This window comes from Callorhinchus milii, unplaced genomic scaffold (genome assembly GCF_018977255.1).
Source record: "Callorhinchus milii isolate IMCB2004 unplaced genomic scaffold, IMCB_Cmil_1.0 Scaffold13, whole genome shotgun sequence".
Taxonomy (NCBI): domain Eukaryota; kingdom Metazoa; phylum Chordata; class Chondrichthyes; order Chimaeriformes; family Callorhinchidae; genus Callorhinchus; species Callorhinchus milii.
Genome location: NW_024704754.1, coordinates 11278656 through 11299550, shown reverse-complemented (window position 1 = coordinate 11299550; position 20895 = coordinate 11278656). Strand labels below are relative to the sequence as shown.

The following is a 20895-nucleotide window of genomic DNA, read 5'->3' as shown; positions in this document are numbered from 1 at the left end:
TCAAATACATTCAGTCCCTGGCACCTCCCTACCTCTCCGACCTCCTCACTCCCCAATCCACCACCTGGCACCTCCTGCTCGTTCCTCATACCCTCCGCCCCACTATCAGAGGTCGTGCTTTCAGCCACTACCCCCCAAAACTCTGGAACACTCTCCCTCAATCCCTCCACCTTGCCCCCTCTTTCCCCTCTTTCAAGTTCCACCTGATAACTTTCCTCTTTGGTACCTAAGGGCACCTCCCACCGGCTTGGAGCCATGCTCCACCAATGCTAAGCGCTCTGAGACGCTACCCTGCTTGGAGGGCGCTATATAAGTACAAGTTGTTGTTGTAGTAATGTACAGAGCTGGACTCACAGTACACTAGGTCACCCAACCATCCTGACTGTGACACACTCACAGCCATCTCATAGCAATTGCACTGTAGTCTATCTTACTTTGGATAAAGTTACTCTTCTCCTTTAATTAACAAAACTTTGAGGAGTTCTTGATTGTTCTGTTAACAAACTCTTCTTTCTATGTACTTTTCCTGTGTAATGGTCAAATACTAAACAAAGCTTAAAAACGACTGGATAAATTACAGTTGGGAAGACTTTTGCTAACTAATAAACACTCTTGGTTTCATGGCTAGCTATTATTCATGGTTAACGTATACAGTGGGACAATGCTTAATCCAAACAGTTTAGGAAACTCCTGGTCAGAATGAATCAATAACTGCTCATGTATTGTTTCTAATGCTATATTATACTAAACAATATTAAATCAACCCCAGTAACTGACGTACAGTGGGACAGAATAATTATACACCCAGAGCATGTTGGCAGATGCCAGCTGGTTTCAGTAAGTGCTGCTTAGATAAATACTTCCCACTGAAAAGACATCACCCTCCCAGGTCTTGTAGAGCTCATTGTTCCAGAGCTACCTTCTGGCTAGTAATTCAGTGACTGGTCAGTGAGTCATTGACTAGATAGTTTGCAAACAAGCAAACTGAGCGCTTCAGAGAAATTTTTCACACCAGAGTAATTAAGAGATGGAATCCCCTGCAGGGAGCAGAATCCATATTGGCTCTCAAAAGGGAATTAGATAAATACCTAAAAATGAATCAGGAGTACAGGAAGTATGGAGAAAGGGCAGGTAACTGGGACTGAAATGATTGCTCTTAATGGAGACTCACGAATGGCCATCCTCTGTGTTATAAATATCTATGGTTCTAAGGGGGTTGTTCTAAGGGAGGGTCAGGGAAAAGTAACTTTTTTGTGGTCAGTACCTAGAACTGAAAACAGAAATGTATTTTACTTACAGGACTCTGAGATTTTTCAGCCCCACAAAGTCAGTCTTGGTGATCCGTGTGATGTTATTCTTATCCAGATCACTGCAAAGAAAAAGATTTCAAATGAATAAGTGTATTCACCACATCCTCTTAAAGGGCCCAGCACTTTCAGAAGACCTTTCCAGGAAACCTTGATTTGTTCACAGACACACAGCATGACAACTGAAATGTATCACTATGATATTGTGGTGAACATAGCATGCAACTCATATCCCTTCTGGCACAATAAAAGGCTTTGGGGCACTATTTGTTGAAGGCTGAATCTTGTAAATGCTCAAACATATGTTTTTTATGATATAAATTAAGTTGTTGTTGTTTATTTCCTGATATTGACGTTACTAACTTCATTACCTCTGTATTGTGGGAGATCTCCCTTGTGCTTAACATTGTTCAATATAGACAGTTTAAAAAAAGTTAATAAACTTTAATTATAGGCTATATATTACAAAGAAGTACCAATAACTAACTGGTGAGTGCAGGAACATTGGGCTGGGTTCAGGACCTTAAATCACTCAAGCTTCCCTCTTGGTTTATGACATCACCAAAGTTGTGTGTCTGAAGCTGCTCATAACTCGCTGCCAGCCTTGCTTCCCTGCCGCTGGGACACCCCCCATCCCCCCAGGACATGCGGGGCCTGTCTGCAGCGAGGCATCTGGAGCTTATTAACACATGGAGCTTTTGCCTTCAGATTTCATTCACACCTGGCCCCTGCTTGGTGCTTCTCCAAAATCACGTAGCAAGAATTGTGCACTCTGAGCATGGGGACATCTAGCTTGAAATTCCATCTAGTCTTAGTCTATAGGGCTATTTCATCTCAAGATTTAAGATCAGCACAACTGTGGAAAATTCTTGAATACAGGCTTAAATTAAAAGACAGTTCAGTTTTTTTTAAGAACATAGGAAAACCTGGTTTCAAGTTAACAAGGAATTTTCCACAATTCTATGCAAACTTAAAAATCCTTCTTAAAACTTAAGAAGAAATTATTAAAGCTTATTTTTCTATTTTTGCTGAGCTCTTGAATGTTTTTATTTACACGGTGTGATGAATGTCAGTATTGTGGCAACCAGGGGGAGATTCACAGAGTGAGGGAGCTGGATTAATATCAATAAAGATGCAGTCAGCAGTAACAGAAGGAGCTGTCTGGGAGGAGACACTATGCCCGACAGCGTTGTCATCAGTGGAGGTACAGTCAGTAAAACAGGGAGCCCGACAGTGTGAGGGAGCTGGATTAACATCAGCAGAGAGACAATCATATAAAACAGGAAGCTTGACAGTACAATGGAGCTGGATTAACATCGGCAGAGATACAGTCAGTAACACAGGCTGCTGTTATGGATGATGGCAGTGCGAGGGTAATGGATTGACATCAGTAGGTGTACAGTAAAGTAACACAGTACAGGCAGGGAAGTGAGAGAGAACTAAATTAACAGGAATAAACTGATATTTTATACTGGTCAGATGTGCTGGCGTCCTTATCCTAGTAATGCAACTCAATGTTTCAAAATGGAAAATCTACAACAAAACAATTTAGGTGCTCATTTCTCACTATATTTAATTAAGCATAATAATTATTTTAATTATGTTTCAAAGAGATGGTTAGATATCCCCCTTTGGAAAAAAATGCACAAATACACAGTCAATTCACTTTACAGTGTATCCTGTGAAGCACTTCAAGATCATTGACATGATACGGTGCGATATCAAATGCAAGGATTATTACATTATTATATAAGACTGAAATAGTTCTCTCCCTTAGATGAAGCAGTCGGGATATGGCAATTGGGATGTGGAGTTTGCCAAGCTGTGGAGGATGGGTGCAGTGAGCCTCTGTAGATTGGCTCTGGGGGCCTGTGCCTGAGCAGCTCCTGACCCCAAGAGTGCTTCAACAGATGTGAGCACAACGCTTTGAAACTTTACCCACACAGAGTGGAACGTTTGAAATCCAACATTCCCGATTAACCGCAGTGATCATTGTAATCACATGAATCACTCAATCCCTGTGCACAGCTTCCGTATAGTCAACCCTCTTGGGTAAACACATTGGACTTAATAAATGATCTTGTGAAATGTTCGTTTAGTGAATACTGTCATAATCTTCCGGTGAACAGGGTGTCAATCACCAATACAATACATGTGAGGATTTACTTTCATCACTCAAGTCGGGGTAAAATAATAAATAACATTTGATTTGATATATATAAAATATAATTATTCTTGTATCTAATACAGTGCCTTTACAGAGTTTAATAATAATAATCCTTGTATTTGATATAGCGCCTTAGCATGTCATTGAGATGTTTCAAAGCGTTTCACAGAATATACCGTGAAGTAAATTAACTATATTCATGGAGTCCTGTAGCTCAGTGGTTAGAGCAACCGCCTCGAAACCGAGGGACCTCGGTTTGATTTCTGGCAGGGCGAAATGTTGGGCAAGTTTCCTTACTCTCCATTCATTTCTGTTCACCTAGTAGGAACCCGGTTGTTAGTCGATGGGTGGATCACTCTTCCGGCAGTAATAACTCCTTCAAAAAATAATAATAATAAATTAGTCACTTCAATTCATGATAGTTTGTGGGACACTGCTGTGCATAATTGGCTGCCGTGTTTCGCCAACAAAATATACAGTCAATTCACTTTACAGTATATTCTGTGAAGTGCTTTGAGACGTCTCAAAGGCGTGATAAAGAACTATATCAAATGCAAGGATTATTTATTATTATTTTGCAAGGATATCAAATGCATGGATTACTGTAAAGTGAATTAACTGTATATTTTATGAGCGAAACACAGCAGCCAATTGTGCACAGCAGTGCCCTACAAACAGTCATGGATTGAGTGCCCCAGTCTTTTTTGGAAGGTTTATTAACCCCGGAAAGCAATCCACCAATCAACTAATAATCGAGTTCCTTCTTATTGCCAAGTAAACAGACATGTAGAATAAGGAAATGTGCCTAAGGTTTTGCCCTGCCCAGGAATTGAATTCAGGTCCTCTCGCTTGTGAGGCGAGTGCTCTAACCAATACGCTACATGACTCCATTTCTGGTTAGAGCACTGACTGTATTTGTAAGTGAAAAATTCACTTATACAAATAGCCAAGCAAGGTTCCAAGGTCAGTGAATCCCTTCAAGGGATATGGAAGTTTCAGTCCTCATCTCCAGTGTCATTACTACAGGAGTCTGTTAACTCCAACTCTTTGTGACATCCTCCCAATGTGAAAGGTGCTATACAAATGTAATTTTGTGTTGTATTAATGTTTCAAATGAGAACGACAGCCCTGACCAAGCCTCAGAAACAGATATCAGTCTGATGAGAAAAGGCAGCAGCTCAGCAGCACATGATGAAGATATGATCCAATGTCAACATATCAAACACTCTCCTGGATATTGCCAACCATCCATTACAAGCCCACAATAAATGTAATGTGGGCAAATGCTTGCATAATGTCGTACTAAATCTTATATTTGATTCTTCATCTGCGATAAGGTCGCTGATGTCAGCTAGAGTATCAGTGCTTCATTTGCCCTTACCCACAACCCATGCTAGGATCTTGAAAAGTAACGAGTCAGGGTTTCTGCTCCACAGGGTCAATGAACAAGTTGATATAGGCTAAGGACAGAATGGGATCCAGGTGTCCTCTTTGCTGCATAATGCTCCAATATTCCCTGACGAGGCTCACATGTGCCAACGTGTGTGAGGGAAACTGACACTTAAGGAACTACACCCAGCATGAATCATAACCAAAGATGAGAAAAAGGAAGGAATATTCCAATCCTGCAACAAGCCAAGAGTAGGAAGTACCTGGAATTATCGTTCAAACGTTAACTTTGCTGAATTGTTGTATCATTGCAATTGAAAAGACAATAGGAAGTATTAATTACAGTTATAGTTATTCATTTATATCATTCTTACCCTATAGAGTATTTCAGTTTTTTTGTGAGAAGAACCCCACCCTGTTTCAATAGAACATAACAATAATCATAATTTTAGTGCCTAACCCACAAACACATTTGGGTGCCAACTCCTTTGAAATAATGCCTCCCTTTGTTGTGGAGATAATCATGATTTAAAAACACCGTTTGTGACTTTCTTCCCCGCCCAAAGAAAGACTCAACGTGGGAGCAGATTTGTACTCAGTTGTGGCTGGTCTTCATAGCTCAACAATCTAACTTCTCTGAACTGTTTGAAAGAGCAGAGCCAAAATGTTGCTAGTTACCAACTCAGCGCAAATCTGCTCCCAAGTTTTGTACCTTCCAACCGATCTAGAATAAAAGGTGAGAGGTACCGAACAACATATTTTTCCAGTCACAAAGATAGTGTTGCCATTCGATTGATATCTGAATGTATTAAATATAGTGCTGGATATTAAGGTTTTAGTGCAAAATAAGACACAAGGTTTAAACACCTGTTAATAGGGGGCTCTGCTCTCTGCAACACACCATCAATCCTTTCCCGTATTATTTTAAAGTTGCATTTCAATATTCTTTTTCCCTGATGAGAACAGATTAAGCTCTACTGTCTCTCTTCAACATTCGAAGACCATTGTGATTCTGTGATAGGGGGTATGCAGACAGCCAAGTGTAACAGGCAAGATGGCTGTCATTCTGACTGGATAGAATTACTGCATTCTTCATTTTACATTTCAAACAGGTGCTTCCAATTCCTAGTCAAAGCCAACGCAACACACCTGTCAATCATTGCTACATCACAACTACCGTGAAAATTGCCATGAAGAAATGTCTGTGTTAATCAACTTCATTGGAAACAGCCCCATTATCACTTGAAAATTGCCACCACATCATAGAGGGGAAGTAACAACCTGACCATAAATGCAATATCCTTGAAATTAAAAAAATTATACCAATATGAAAAAAGACAATTATCAAAAACAGAAGCTGAAGCAAATGTAAAGAAATGTCAGGTATAAAATCCTAATGGAATCAGGTGGCCAGCGCATATTTCTCACCATCGTGTAGATTTAACATTATCCTTGCCTCTCCTTTTCCAAGCAACACAGTTTCAGCTTGGCTCAGTGGTAGAACACTTGCCGCTGAGTCAGAAGGTTGTGGGTTCAAGCCTAGCATAAGCTGACACTCCAGTGTAATGCTGAGGGTGTGCTGCATTATTGGAGGTGCCATCTTTCGGATGAGACATTAAACTGAGGTCCCGTCTGCCTGTTCAGGTGGACGTTAAAAGATCCTATTATGTAAAAAGAGAAGAGTTTCTCCCAGTATCTTGGCCAACAATCCCCCAAATAAAATTGTTCACTCACTCCATGGTTGTTTATGGGTTATTGCTGTGCAAAACTGGCTGCTGTGTTTCGCCTACGAAATACGCAGTCACTACACGTTACATTATATCCTGTGAAGGGTTTTTCAACATCACAATATGATAAAGCACTATATCAAATGCAAGTATTATTATTAACATGTATTATTACTTTTGAACCAACAGTGTCTTAATATTGAGCTAAGCATGTACTTTTTGCTTCTCTGTTGTTAATTCCCTCTCCTGAAGGAATTTGGCCCCTTTTTTCCTTCTATTTGGCTACACTCTCCAATACCAGTGATAGCTTCCTGAACTTTATTTCTACGGCTTTTGCAATAGAATCCCAGTCCTCTCCATTGTGATACTGAATAGAATCAGACATCCAGTTGTGCACAATGCAAAGTCGCTAGGTTATTAGGGCCGAGATTTATTCAGTTCCTTAGTAACTTTGCATATGCACAACTGGATTTTCTTGCCAATGTGAATGTAAGTGTGACTTTAGTACAGTGTAGGGTTAGTCAGCGAAACATAGAATGGGCATAGAGGTAGAGAAAGTCATTGAGATAAAAGACAAAAATCAAAATGGCAGACATTCAGAAAGGGAGAATGGGAGCAGTAGAAGCTAACCTCAAAGAGGGTTGGGATTCTGTCCAGAGAGCCAATACAAACAGTGTGTGTTTCTATTTCATTCTATTGACTATTGGGTAGGAATCCCACCCTTTAGCCTTAAAAGGTTTGGGACATTAGCCAAGATTGTTGTATAGACTCTGCCTACTATAGGTAGGAGCCACTTACCATCCAGTACCTCATCCAAATAGCTATTATTCAGTGTAAGCCTTGATGGCAAGTATTGGCAGGCTATTTCTTTGGCCCCATCCTGTCCTCAGTTAAAGTGACCGATTGAGAGGTACTTTACTTACACTGAAACTTCAAACCTTGTTTCAAACCTGGCAACTGATCTTTGGGGGGAGGGGATAATTGTTTCAACGGCTGAAAATTGGCAATTCAGATGAAGCAGGGCAAATGCATATGTTTTGGAGGCTGTGGGATCCAGCACAGAAATCACTAAACATTGTGATCCCTCTCATTCCTCTGCCCATTTTAAATAAATAATAGAATTGCTAATTTTAGCAACTATAGCCACATGATACATTGCTAAAATAAACACTCAAAAATATTGCAGTTACCCAATTAAAGAGCTGAATGAGCTAGTGTGTGCAAGTGGTATTAACCCTACCTTGATTCATGGCCTTGTGCATTGCGTTTGGTATTTCGCACAGAGAATGAATGGTTGGCTCAGTATAATCAGGTCTACTCTATCGTGATTATTGTAACTTGTTTTCGTTTTTGTGAAATGTCAGTTTGTTGTAATCATAGAATTATACAGCTCAGAAGGAGGCCATTCAGCCCATCGTGTCTGTGCTGGCTGTTTAAAAAGAGCTTCTCAAATCAATCTCACTCCCCCGCACTCTCCCCAAAGCCCTGCAAACTTGTACTCTCCAAATAATTATCTACTTCTCCCTTAAAAGTTGTTATCGAATCAGCTTTCAACATTCTTTCAGCAATGCATTCCAGGTCCAAACAACACGCTGTGTGAAAAAATTTCTCCTCACCTCCCCTCTATTTCATTTAACAACTATGCTATAAATAGTTGCAATAGTCTTTTATACCAGAGAAGTCAATGCTGATTGGTAGCTGGGCGCAACAACTTGCTCCAGGGCCTTGGAGAGAAATGGGAGGTTGGAGATGGGGCTATAGCCGGAGAGTAGTGATGGGTCCAGGGAAGATTTTTTGAGGATGGGGACGATGACAACTGTTTTTAGAAGGGTGGGAACAATGACAGTGGATAAGGAGAGGTTGATAATGAGGTTGATAATGAACAACGCGCTGTGTGAAAAAAATTCTCCTCACCTCCCCTTTGTTTCTTTTAACACATATTTAAAATCGGTGTCCTCAGGTTACGGACCACGCACCAGTGGAAATAGTTCCTCCTTGTTCACCTTATCAAATCCCCTCATCATTTTGAAAACTTCTAATAAGTCTTCTCTTAACCTTCTCTGCTCCAAAGAGAATAATCCTAGCTTCTCTAGCTTCTCCTCATAACTGAAGTGCTTCATTCTGGTACCATCCTGGTAAATCTCCTTTGCATCCTCTCCAATGCCTTGACATCCTTCCTAAAGTGTGGTGCCCCGAACTGAACACAGTCTCCAGCTGAGGCCTAACCAGTGTTTTATAAAGGTTCATTGTAACTTCCTGACTTTTGTATTCTATGCTCCTGTTTATAAAGTCTAGTATCCGTATGCTTTTTTTTTAACAGCTTTATCGGCCTGTCCTGCCACCTTCAAAGATTTATTAATATGAACCCTCAGGTCTCTCTGTTCCTTCACCTCCTTTTAAGATTCTACCATCAGATTATATGGCCTCTCCACATTCTTCCTCCCAAAATGTATCACTTCGCATTTCTCCACATTAAACTTCATCTGCCACGTGTCTGCCCATTTTAAAAGTCTGTCTATTGCCCTTTATAGTCTGCTTCTATCTTCCTCATCATTTACTGCTTTTTCTAGCTTAGTATCATCTGCAAACTTGAGTATAGGGAGTAAAATTTCCAAGTCCAGATCATTTATAAAGATATGATGCTGGGAGAAGGGTGAATAATAATAATACTTGCATTTGATATACTACCTTATCACATCATTGAGATGTCTCAAAGCACTTCACGTAAATGGAATAAATGGAATCTTGTTGTTGTAATAATATTCTGTAAAAGTGAATTTATTTTATGGGCGAAAACCAGCAGCCAATTGCACACAGCAGTGGTCCACAAATAGTCGTGGATTAAGTGACCAAATTCTTTTTTTAAGGGATTATTACCCCCATAAAGTGATTTGCCATTCGACTAACAATCGGGTTCCTATTTACTGGTAGGTAAACAGACGTATGTAGAATAAGGAAATTTGCCTAAGGTTTTGCCCTGCCTGGAAGTCAAACCCAGGTCCTCTTATTGCAAGGCGAGTGCTCTAACCAATATGCTACAGGAGTCCAATGGCAGAATACAGATAGTTCAATTCCATTCAATTCCTATTGGCACTCTCAAGTTCCTTGCATAAATGGACATTATTCAGGTATGAGCTTTGACAGTGAGTGCTCGCACGGTATTCAACAACAACTTTTATATAGCGCTCTTCACATGGGGTAGTGTCCCGGATTCTGACCCTGAGCCAGGAAGCGAAGAAGTGGGGAGATGACCACAAGCACAATCAAAAAGGAAGGTCTTTTGGCAGGATTTGAATGTGGGGAGGGGGGGCCGGAGGGATGGAGGGAGAGAGTTCCAGAGCTTCAGGCCATACTGGTTGAAAGCACAGCCGCCGATGCTTTAGCGGAGGGGGTGAGGGACGAACAAGAGGCCAGAGCCAAACAAACAGAAGCAGCGGATGGTGGAGTGGAGGGTGAGCGGATAGGTAGGAAGGCGCGAGGGCCTGAAGGGATTTGAAAACAAGTTAGAGGATCTTGAAGTCAATGCGTTCGGTAATTGGCAGCCAGTGTAGCCTGGTAAGAACTAGTGTGATGTGAGTACGGAGTTTTGTGCTGGATAGTATCCGGGTGGTAAAGTTCTGAATTAATTGAATTTTGTGTATGGTGGAGCTGGGGAGATCAGCATGGAGGACATTTGAATAGTCCAGCCGGGAAGTGACAAGGGCGTGGACGAGGATTTTGGCTGCTGCGGACTTGATATATGGACGGAGGCGGGCAATGTGATGGAGGTGGAAAAAAGCAGTCTTGGTCAGGAGACGGATGTGGGGTAGAAAGGAAATCTGGGGATTCAACCAATGAGAAGTGGCCAAGTCTTGGCCAAATCTAATCCTGCCCTCTGCCCTCCTCACATTCATATCTTCTAGTAAAGGTCCCTCAATAAGGATCAGAAATGGGAGACCAGTTGTTGTTCTCCTACTGCTGCCCTAGTAGAGATCTGGAATCTACAACCTTTGAATCGGCACAGCTCACTGCTGCCAGTGAGTGATGTCAAAAGGTCAGCAGAGGTGCTCACTCATTTTTCGAAAAAAAACCAAGAAGTTCCCCTTTGATTCACATGGAAACCACCCTTTTTAAATTGAGGCATGTCCTAGGGCAGTCTGTGCGGATTTCAACTTGTGCTGAAAGACACAGATTATTGTATGCAAATCTTTGAAGAGACGCAAACACCCTTGAGCAAGTTAATGAACACGGAACAAGAATAAGTCTTCTGCATGGAAGCTATTTTATTATAACCAACAATGAGTTTGTGGACGAAAAAAAACAAATGCGCTCAAGCATCTGGTTCTGGTTAGCTTGCACCAGCTTTGGCAAACTTTGAATGATCCATTCTTCTCTGGTCATTAACCTTTCACTCATGTGACAAGCATCGAGGATACCCTACCTAATATCTAAAACACACATTCCAGGGTGTTTATGTGGGATTTCACTCTTCGATATTGTATTAATGATAACTAAGGTAAAAAGCAATTACAAAGGTATTATTTTTCAACTTTTAATGCCAGCATTTTGAAGGTAATTTTATCCTTAAGACATTCAGCCTTCAAAGAGTTCAAAGTTTTGTCATAATTTCATGCAAAAAACTTCAATATGCTACTCATAGCCTCAGGCATTTATGTGTATTTATATACAATTCTCAGTTTTGCACTTATCTAGAGACAAAATAATGCAAGATACAAGAGAGTAAATTGTTATGTTTTGTTATGAAAAGTTTCACACTTACTCCACATGACAAATTTCAGATTTTAAAATAATTTCATCCATAATCCATTACGCCGGAAATTGATCCATTGCCTTTGATGTTCCTGCTTTCAGAAAATATACAGAGCTCTATCCAGCTCCTCTAAATACAAGTTACACAGTTACACAGCAGCAGAATATTCCTCAACATTTGATCTGTCCTTGCTCCTACGGTAACTCTTGTGGCATTTGCTGCTCAGAAACAGAGGGCTGAATTTACTAGACAACTGGTAAAATAACAGTGACCACAGCCAGTAGATACAGAGTGAAGTTCCATCTACACTGTTAACATCTCCAGGAACTGAGGCCCAGGTTTCTAGTTTTGGGATGGACCCTAAGTTGGAGGCAGCCTGAGCTCAGGATTTAGAAAGTTCAAAATGTATTACTTTATGGTTAATGTTGAATGTATGGCATACCATCAGTGGAAGTAGATAGTGTCAGCTAATGTAAAAGACAATTAGCTATAAGGCAAAGAAACTGATCGAAGGGTTTGAGAGAGGTTTATTCAGCTATTTTTGCTTTAGAATTAGCCAGATGCACCACATCTTTTCTAGTCCTACGTTACTGTGGAAAAAAAGACATTTAAAAGAATACGTCATTATTAAAAGGTGCTTTTATCAAAAGGTGGGATCTTTACCATCACAAAGACTCACTGTCTTACTTCAGGATTCATCTCTCAAGATAAAGAATGTGCATCCATTCCAGACCCAGGGAAATTTCCATGTGTAACACATATAATAATAATCCTTACATTTGATCCAGCACCTATCATGTCTGTGAGATGTGTCAAAGCACTTCACAGAATGTACTGTAAAGTGAGTTAACTGTATATTTGTGGGTGAAACACGGCAGCCAATTGCACATATCAGTGTCCCACAAACAGTCGTGGATTGAAGTGACCCCAGAAAAGGGATCTGCCAATCAACTGACAACCGGATTCCTACTTACTGCTAGGTAAACAGAGGCATGTGGACTAAAGAAACTTTGCCAACATTTCGCCCTGCCAGGAATCAAACCCAGGTTTCTCGCTTGCGAAGCTAACCACTGAGCTACAGGACTCCATATGTGAAACTCTCGGTCTGGTTTGGATACTCTTAAGTATGGTTGTCCAATACATGACACCCGGCTACCCCCCAAATTGATACATCCAAATGGTGCAATAAAATACTTTTAATGCCGTTTCCTTCATTGCGGCTTGCACTTACAAATGGATTAAACATTGCCAAACATCTTTTCGTGAGTACAGGGCACCTTGGATATGAAAGAAAACACTCATAAGGAGCAGTTCTTCAAGGCATAATCACCATAGGCTCTTTCCCATCCTCCAGAACCCGGTAAACAAGGCTTGCCAGGTGAAGCACTCTGCTCAGACAGCTATCTAATTGGCCATAGTTCAACAATGACATCAGGTGTCTGAATGTTCACTGTGATGCTGGTTTTGACTTGTACAAACAGAATTAAAAAATGCCCAGATAAAGAAGTTCAACTCCTGTCTCAATCATTTTCAAGGGTTTTAGTAAGGCATAGATCACAAGATTGGTTTGGATCCCACCTTATTTTCTTCCTATCACTGCATCAAGCTGATTTTTAAATGAGATCAACCAGCCTTCCTGGTCAGCTGTTCCAATTGTTAATTGCCATCAATATAAAGAAATACTTCCTGGCTAATGTCTGGAAATTGCCCTTTGCAAATCTAAACCTGTCCATTTGTTCTAATGGCTCATTGTAGCTCAAATGAATAAATTCACCACTTTGTGTGTTCTTTTGGGAAGAATTTTGCGGGTGCCAGAATTTGAATCACTGAATCATAGTAACCATTCTTGGCTGATAACCAGGCTTTTTTTTTGTGCAAAAACTATGTTTCACTTCAGGGAGTTTTATAGCATTAGCTGGGAAGCCCAACAGGTTGGGCAAATGATTCATATTCATTTGGTGAGTTCCAAAACATCCATATTGTATTGGAAGGCACGGAGGAAGGTCAGTTCTTCTCCACAGAGGAAGGGGGAAATAAATCAAAGGGAAGTTATCCAAGGGTCAGAGAGTCTATTAACCCGAGAAGACAAAATCTTTCACACATAGGCAAACTCAAGAAGCTCTGTTATTGGGCATACAAAAAGACATAAAGTTCCGAACAGTGCACATGAAGATTAAAGACAGATATTGACAAGAACAAGGTTAACGGCAGCTCTGATATAATGGACCAATTGAAGCAAGGATGATTTAAGAGGAGAGCATCCAATATTGTCAGCAAGATCACATTTGAACAAAGTCAAGAATAAAGGATACCCTCATGGGCCAAAGATGTTTTTCTCAATTACTGAAGAGAAGGGCTATATTTATTGGATGTAGATCATAGCAAATCTTCATAATCATTATAAAAAGGTTTCTGTTTTAGACAGCTACAAATATCATGAAAAATAAAGTTAAATAATCTAGAGTGGAAAGTGGGTCAAGTGGTAAGTGTATTTTCAAACTAGGGGCCCCTTTTTTTGGTTTCTCTAGGAAAAGGAGTTAAACACTATGTTAAGCAGATAATGTTGCATTGAGATGGGGAATGGTACCGTGAGCAAATGCTGTAGATGAGTGAATAGTTGCGATGTGTCAATCAGTGTGGGCAGACAGGAAGCATTGTGGCAAAGTGGAATTTATTGATTTGAAAATTAAGATAGGATTTGGACACTGATCCAAGGAACAAGGAGACATAAGCGTCATTTGTTATATTCAAAGGTGCAGTTAAATCAATCTAACCTATAAAAGCAAGATCTACGATAGTAACAAACTCAAGCAATGATGTGCCTAACATATACAATTACAGGTTTGAAGTATGTCCTTCTCTGGCTTGATCCTCAGCCAAGTCCACAGGCTACAACTACTTAGACCTTGTACAGATACAAACAAATGCTAAACAGAGAATATAAGGCTGGAAAAAGATAGGAAGAGCTTTGAAAAATAATTCTGGCCAAGGATATGACTTAATGCGATTTGGATTTCATTCAGTTTGACCCACATTGAACCCGGACTGCTTGAATACAATCCCAGACTTTAAAAATACCAAAACGGCTGAGTTAAAGTCACCAACATTAACAAAACCTGGCTCAGATCCAAGAGGTTTCAGTTGAATTAAACCCAGCTCAAAATAAAAATCCCAATATTACTAGAACTCTAAACCACCAAACTAAACTGGAATCAACAAGAACATTTAAAATTTATCGGTCTCTTCTAGTCAGGAAAGGCAGTTGAAGTGTTCCATAAAGCATCTATACTGACTCACAAAGGGGATAATGCTGAAGATACCCAATTGATTTGGGGAAATGTCTGGCCTCAAACTTAGCACTCCCTTAGCTATACAGCAGAGATCAGGACATCCTTTGTGGGGAATTACTTCTCTAATTTTCCAATTATTTAAGATAATTGGCAAAAGAACCAGAGACAAGGAGAAATGTTTTTAACCCAGTGAGTTGTTATTATCTGGAATGAACTGCCTGAGTGTGTGTTGAAAGCAGATTCAATAGTAGCTTTCAAAAGGAAATTGTATATGTACTTGAAAAGGAAACATTTGCTGGCTATGGAGTAAGAGCGGGGGCATGGAACCAGTTGGATAGCTCTTTCAAAGACCCAGCATAGGCATAATGGGCCGAATGGCCTCCTTCTGTGCTGGAAGATTCTAATCCCTCCATTATCTCTTCATATCACCAACACTTATTTGCCTTCCCTCTCTCATACATCTCTTTCAATCTGCATTGCTTCCAAATGAAAAATCTTCCAAATGAAAAAGGTTTTAAATGTGACAAACGGAATAATTTCTAAAATTATTCTAAAATCACTTTTTGCAGAAATCAATGTCGCATCTCTCATAATCTCTCATAAATCACATGAAACCTTAAAGGTTTACTTTTGATCGTTGACTGAAATAATCTAAATTTACGAACACACACAGTTTACTCTCATAACATCAAAGAAAGACTCAGCATCTAACTATGCTTGTGTGATTAAAAGGTATTTTACTTTTAGTCTCTTAAAGCAGTCAGATGACAAAGTTACTGGATTTATCGTAAATAATAATAATAATCTTTGCATTTGATATCGCTCCTTATCACATAAAGGCACTTCAAAGAATATATTGTAAAGTGAATTGACAATTAATTATATACTTTTTCAAAGAAAAAAGAAATGATAAATTGGTCACTCAATCCACGACTGTTTGTGGGACACTGCTGTGCTCAGTTGGCTGCCGAATTTCACCACAAAATATACGGTCAATACACTTTACAGTATATTCTGTGAAGCGTTTTGAGACATCTCAAAGACGTGATAAGGCCCTATATTTCCACTGGTGGGGGAATCCAGAACAAGTGGGCATAATCTTAAAATTAGAGCTAGGCCATTTAGGAGTGGAATTAGGAGGCAGTTTTTCACCCAGAGGGTAGTGGAAATCTGGAATTCTCTCCCCCAAAAGGCTGTGGATGCTGGATCCATTCATATTTTCAAGACGGAGGTAGAAAGATTGTAAGTCAGGGTATTAAGGGATATGAGGCAAGGGCGAGTAACTGGATTTGAGGTACAGATCAGCCATAATCTTATAATATGGCAGAACAGGCTCGAGGGGCTGAATAGTCTACTCCTGTTTCTATGTTTCTATCAAATACAAGGATTATTATTATATTTTGTGGGTGAAACGTGGCAGCCAATTGCACACAGCAGTGTCACGCACAGTCGTGGAAAGAGTGACTACATTTTCTTTTGAAGGGATTATTGCCCCCAGAAAGCGATCCGCCAATCGACTAACAACTGGGTTCCTACTGACTGCTAGGTAAACGTAGGAATGTGCATTAAGGAAATTTACCTAATGTTTCGCCCTGCCCAGGACTCGAACCCTGGTCCTCTAATCAATACACTACAAGACTCCACATATTAAAATACTATATCAGGGCATAGCCCACGAAGGTTCTCTCCTGTGGATTCTCTCTCTACAGACCTGGGGAGAGCGCTGAAGCAGAGGGAGGAATAAGTTAGACAGACCTTCTTCCTGTGACTGGTTCAGGAGGAATAGTACCGAGCACTTTAGTGACCTGCTCACCATGAGGTTTGGGTGTGAAAAAAAATAGTTTGGGGGTAAAGGATTTTGGAAGGGGAGAAATGACTTTACAAAATAGAGCAGCCAACACTACTTATTTTTTAAAAAAACAATGGATTACGAGGATTAGAAAGTGCAGCTGGAATATACTTGACTTTGTATCTGTTGTATCGCACTCCAAGAAATCTCTTGGGCTTCATGGTCAGTGCAAACCTCAGGCCCTGCCGATGTAGTGAGTGCATCTGCACAGGGGCTTCTGGCAATGCCTCACTTTTCCATTGACTTGTAATTCAGAATGTCCAGGAAATTGGGGTGAGGGGTGGTAGGTTTGGTGAATGTTGTGCTTGCCAAAGGAATCAGAGAGACCTTTATGTTTTATCCAACCTGTGTCAAATGTGATCTGGAAGTCATTGATGGTTCAGTGTAGAGGGAGTTTTATTCTATATATAAACTGTGCTCTACATGATCTGGAAGTGTTATATGAGGAAGTGTAGAGGGAACTTTACTGTGCTGTATTCAACCTGGAATGTCAGAACATTTTTCTTATTGCTACAATACAACAACAACAACATGATTGCATTTATAGAGCACATTTCACGTCGGGAGGACGTCCCAATACTTCTATTAGAGTCAAACGCTCCCAGGACAGGGTCAGCACAGGTCAGTTGCACTATTCCATCCAGCACTCAGAAGTCCACATTAGAGAATGGGATTGATACAGAGGAAGAAACCCTTTACACAGTCCCATCCAGCACACCACAGGGAGAGTACAGCATGGATTATTACTAGCTCAGTTGCAATTTGTGCCAAGTTTATGGACGACCCATTAACTATGGAGATAAGACTGGCCAGGTGTATTTGGCTTTCTCTAATAAGGTTGTAACAGAAAGACTTTCGCCTCATTGATCTCAGACGGATTCAAGCCAGAATCCTCGAGGTGAAAGGCGAGTGCATCACTGATCTTCTTATTATGCGTTTCTAACTCATGGAACATGTGCAGGGGGACGGCACGAGGGGAGGGGTGGGGGGAATGTACAAAAAAGCAAACAACTCAGTGGAAAACCTGTAGCTCATCACAAAACACTAGTGTTAATTAAAGATAAAATCTTTAAAGATAGTGCAATCCTTTTAAAAATGTTAGTTCATTGAAGAGGTAATTCTGATGCCACAGAATCCTAACGAAGTAGAGACTACAACACAAGACAGTGCTTTTTTTTAAGTGAAAGATTTTTTGATTAATTTCTAACAATGTTTAGTTCTGACAAGCAAGGTTCTGTCCTAACAGTTCGTAAAATTTAGTAGAGATCTGTAACCTGCTCTTAGGTTTACCCAATAATGCTGTGTATGTGATAACGAAGATCCATTTTGCCCTTACCCCCCCCTTCCACCAACAACAGCGCTTGGGCACAAATGGATTTTATTTAACACATCACAACAGTAATTAGCAGCAATATTTATTCTTCACATTAGAAATAGTTGGTTAAATCCCAGTGCTAAGGCAACCGCGACAGCTGTGTTTGCAGTCTAGAGCCATGATGGATACTTGCCCTTCCCCCACACATACTGACGGCAGTGAGGATATATCCAGGGTTATTTTGTTTAATTCATCTTCAACAAGTGACCACCTCTCCTGAAGCCTTTTGGCTCTATTCTTCTTGTACGAAGATATTGTTTTCTTCTTCTACAAAGATATTGTTTCTCTGGAACCTCACCAGGTGGCCATTGCCTGGGTTAACAGACTATGGGAGACATCGTACCCCGAATCTGATCCTGTGCTCGCCTCCACATACACAGGGACCACCAAGGAACTTTGAATAACCAGAGACAATTTTTCAGCCTTGAGAGAAGACGATTCAGAGATTTTGAACAAAATTTTGAATGAGATTGAAGAAGTAAACCCAGATCAATACTTTAAAACCCAACAGTGGAACAAAAGGACATAGTTGTAAAGAGCAATTTCAGGACACATATCAGGAAGTTCTTCTTTATGCAGAGGGTAATCAGTGACTGGAACAGGTTACCAGGGCCACTGGACTCATTTAGAAAGCAGCTTGATGCTGTGATGGGGGAAGGCAAGGTGGGTGTTTTGGAGGGATAAAATCAGATGGGCTGAAGGGCCTTTTTCATCTAAACCAATGCAGTGATGTTGTGAACCCTGTATGCGTAAGAAAATATGTGATATGGTTGCTCCCACCTTCCTTCATTGCAGGTTATCATCTGGCTAATAGGTCTACACTCCAGCTGCTAATGCTTAAATGTGGACAGCGTCAGGTATTAACATGCAACGACCTGACCCTGACCCTCACCAGCAGCGGATCATCCAGGTGAGGGGAAAACATGTCTAAATTCTGTGCCCTTCCCACTCCACAGGACAGATTGAGGAAATGGTGCAAAATGTGATGTTTGGAAAAGGATTTGGAAACACAGAGCCCTGCAGGGAGTCGGATTTACATCTTGCTGATCTGCAGGAACTCCTCTCTGACATAATCTGTTTCCAGGATATGACTGAGGGGAGATCCCACAGGCCAGTGGGGCTAACATCTGCTTCCCTGTAGGACAGGATGGGTTACAAGTACCGCATTTTGGACCCCAGTACGACTTCTAACTTCTACCACCGCCCATTCTCTAGCACCTACTGTGAAGGAGCCACACTGGCTGGTTTGCCAAAAATACTCGCTGTTCAAGGATCAATCAAAACTTCTAAACTTTTCAAAAACTTTGTTCTTGGAGTTTATGGTGTCTCCTGAACTCCCTCAATGTGTTTTGTGCCTCAATCACTCGCGAGTATCTAACTGCTCTACACATGGCTAGCATTCCCAGTGTCTCATCATCAGTAGAGGTTTATTACAGCACTGGGATGAGTACAGAATGCATCAATGTCATTAATCACCACAAAGGGCTCTCTACTTTGTTTTCTGTACAATATCATTGCGATCCAGAATAATCTGATTTCCTCACCTTCCCAAACTACCTCAGAAACAGTGTGGCTAAAAGGACTTCAACGAGTTCACTCGTCTGCACAGAGTGGAGATGTTGCTGTTGGCAACCACTTAGCCATTCTCGGCAGTTCCCACAATTGCTCACCTATGCACCCTCCCCAGAAAAACAAATCAAGAAACTTTGAAATATTGACCTCGCCGTGATTTAAAAAGTATTCGCGAGCAAATTAATATTGATATACACCTTTTAAAAATGTACTTAGCATCTTTTTATTTTATTTCAATCTTACATCTTTCATCGAAAGAAATAAACATGCATTTTATTGGAATTTTGATTTACTTACAGCCGTTCGGTATTCCTTGGTATTCCCTTCGGAACAGACTTTAATCCCAAACGATGGCAGTCCACATTGGATCCAGAGCAGATGCAACGACTTGGGCAACTGTGGGCACAAAGTCCCCAAAACACCAGAGCGAGGATGAGAGAGCACAGAATCCTGTCCTTAAATCCAGCCATCAAGAAAGGCAAAGTGGAGGAGAGTGAGTGAGAGAGGTACAAGCAGCAAAAGATTGCAAGCAGCAGGAACAAGTATGTCAGAGTTCAGCTTCTCCCTCCCTCCGATTAGTTTAAAAAGTTTTTTCACAAGCAGAGAGTTGGTGAAACTCACAGCCCCCAGCTCTTGCTTATACCCACTGAAGTATATCTTGCTCCTCAAACATCCAGCAGTCAGAGGACCCTGTTATACTACAAATCACCGACCCCTAACCTTTAATCTAATACTCCAACATTCCTGGAAGCCTTTATACATGCAGTTTCCAGACTACAATCCTTCCTCCAAAACCTTTCACTTTAAACTCCTTGACCAACCAGGAGAAGACTCAAAACAGCTTGAAACTTTTTCCTTTTCAAAAGAAATTCCAGCCAGCAGGCTTTTTCTGACTGAACAGTATTCCTGATCAGTCAGTGTGTTTTTTTAAATCCTCTTGATTGGGAGAGAATAGCCAAGGGAGCCTCCAGGCAAAAACAAGAGACCAGCTTCTCTCAGCTCTTCTGATCCATCAAATCTCTCAGCACTAAACTACACCACTGTCCACAAGCCCTTTATACCCTCAAAACTCATGCAGAATTCTTCACAGGCTACTCTTCACAAACTTAAGGAGTGGGACAGTCTCTGCTCAGATCCTGGGTTGGTTTGTGTTCTTTTCCCAGTACTAAGACTGATCCCAGCTTTCTCTCATTCCTGCTGTTATTGTGATTGTTGTAAAATCATGGAGTAGTTCCTTTCATTTCCTAGCTCTGCACTCTGGAGTGCCTTTTCTGAGATAAAAGTTCTTATACTCGCCCTAAATTCCCAGCTGAAGTTTCTACTGGTTCCCTCCTTGCTGATGTCACCCAACATGTTAGAATGAAAGCTGCGCTCTTTCTCCCACACACATGCACACACACTCTCTCTCTCTTACAATTTCTCCCTCACCCACACCTACTTACACACAGTCTTAGCCTTTGACTGCCCAC

General features: G+C 40.8%; 1 protein-coding gene across 1 annotated transcript in view; it reads right to left on the bottom strand.

The window, feature by feature from the left end:
* LOC121850050 (slit homolog 2 protein-like) overlaps positions 1-20667 on the bottom strand; it is a 47840-nt gene extending 27173 nt beyond the window's left edge. Inside the window, exons 1-2 of the mRNA XM_042340065.1 lie at positions 19724-20667; positions 1298-1369 (exon numbers count right to left, since the gene is read on the bottom strand). Coding sequence (XP_042195999.1) covers positions 1298-1369; positions 19724-19896 — 245 coding nt within the window. The 5' untranslated portion in view covers positions 19897-20667. The remainder of the gene's footprint in view (positions 1-1297; positions 1370-19723) is intronic.
* Between the last annotated feature and the right edge of the window lie 228 nt (positions 20668-20895).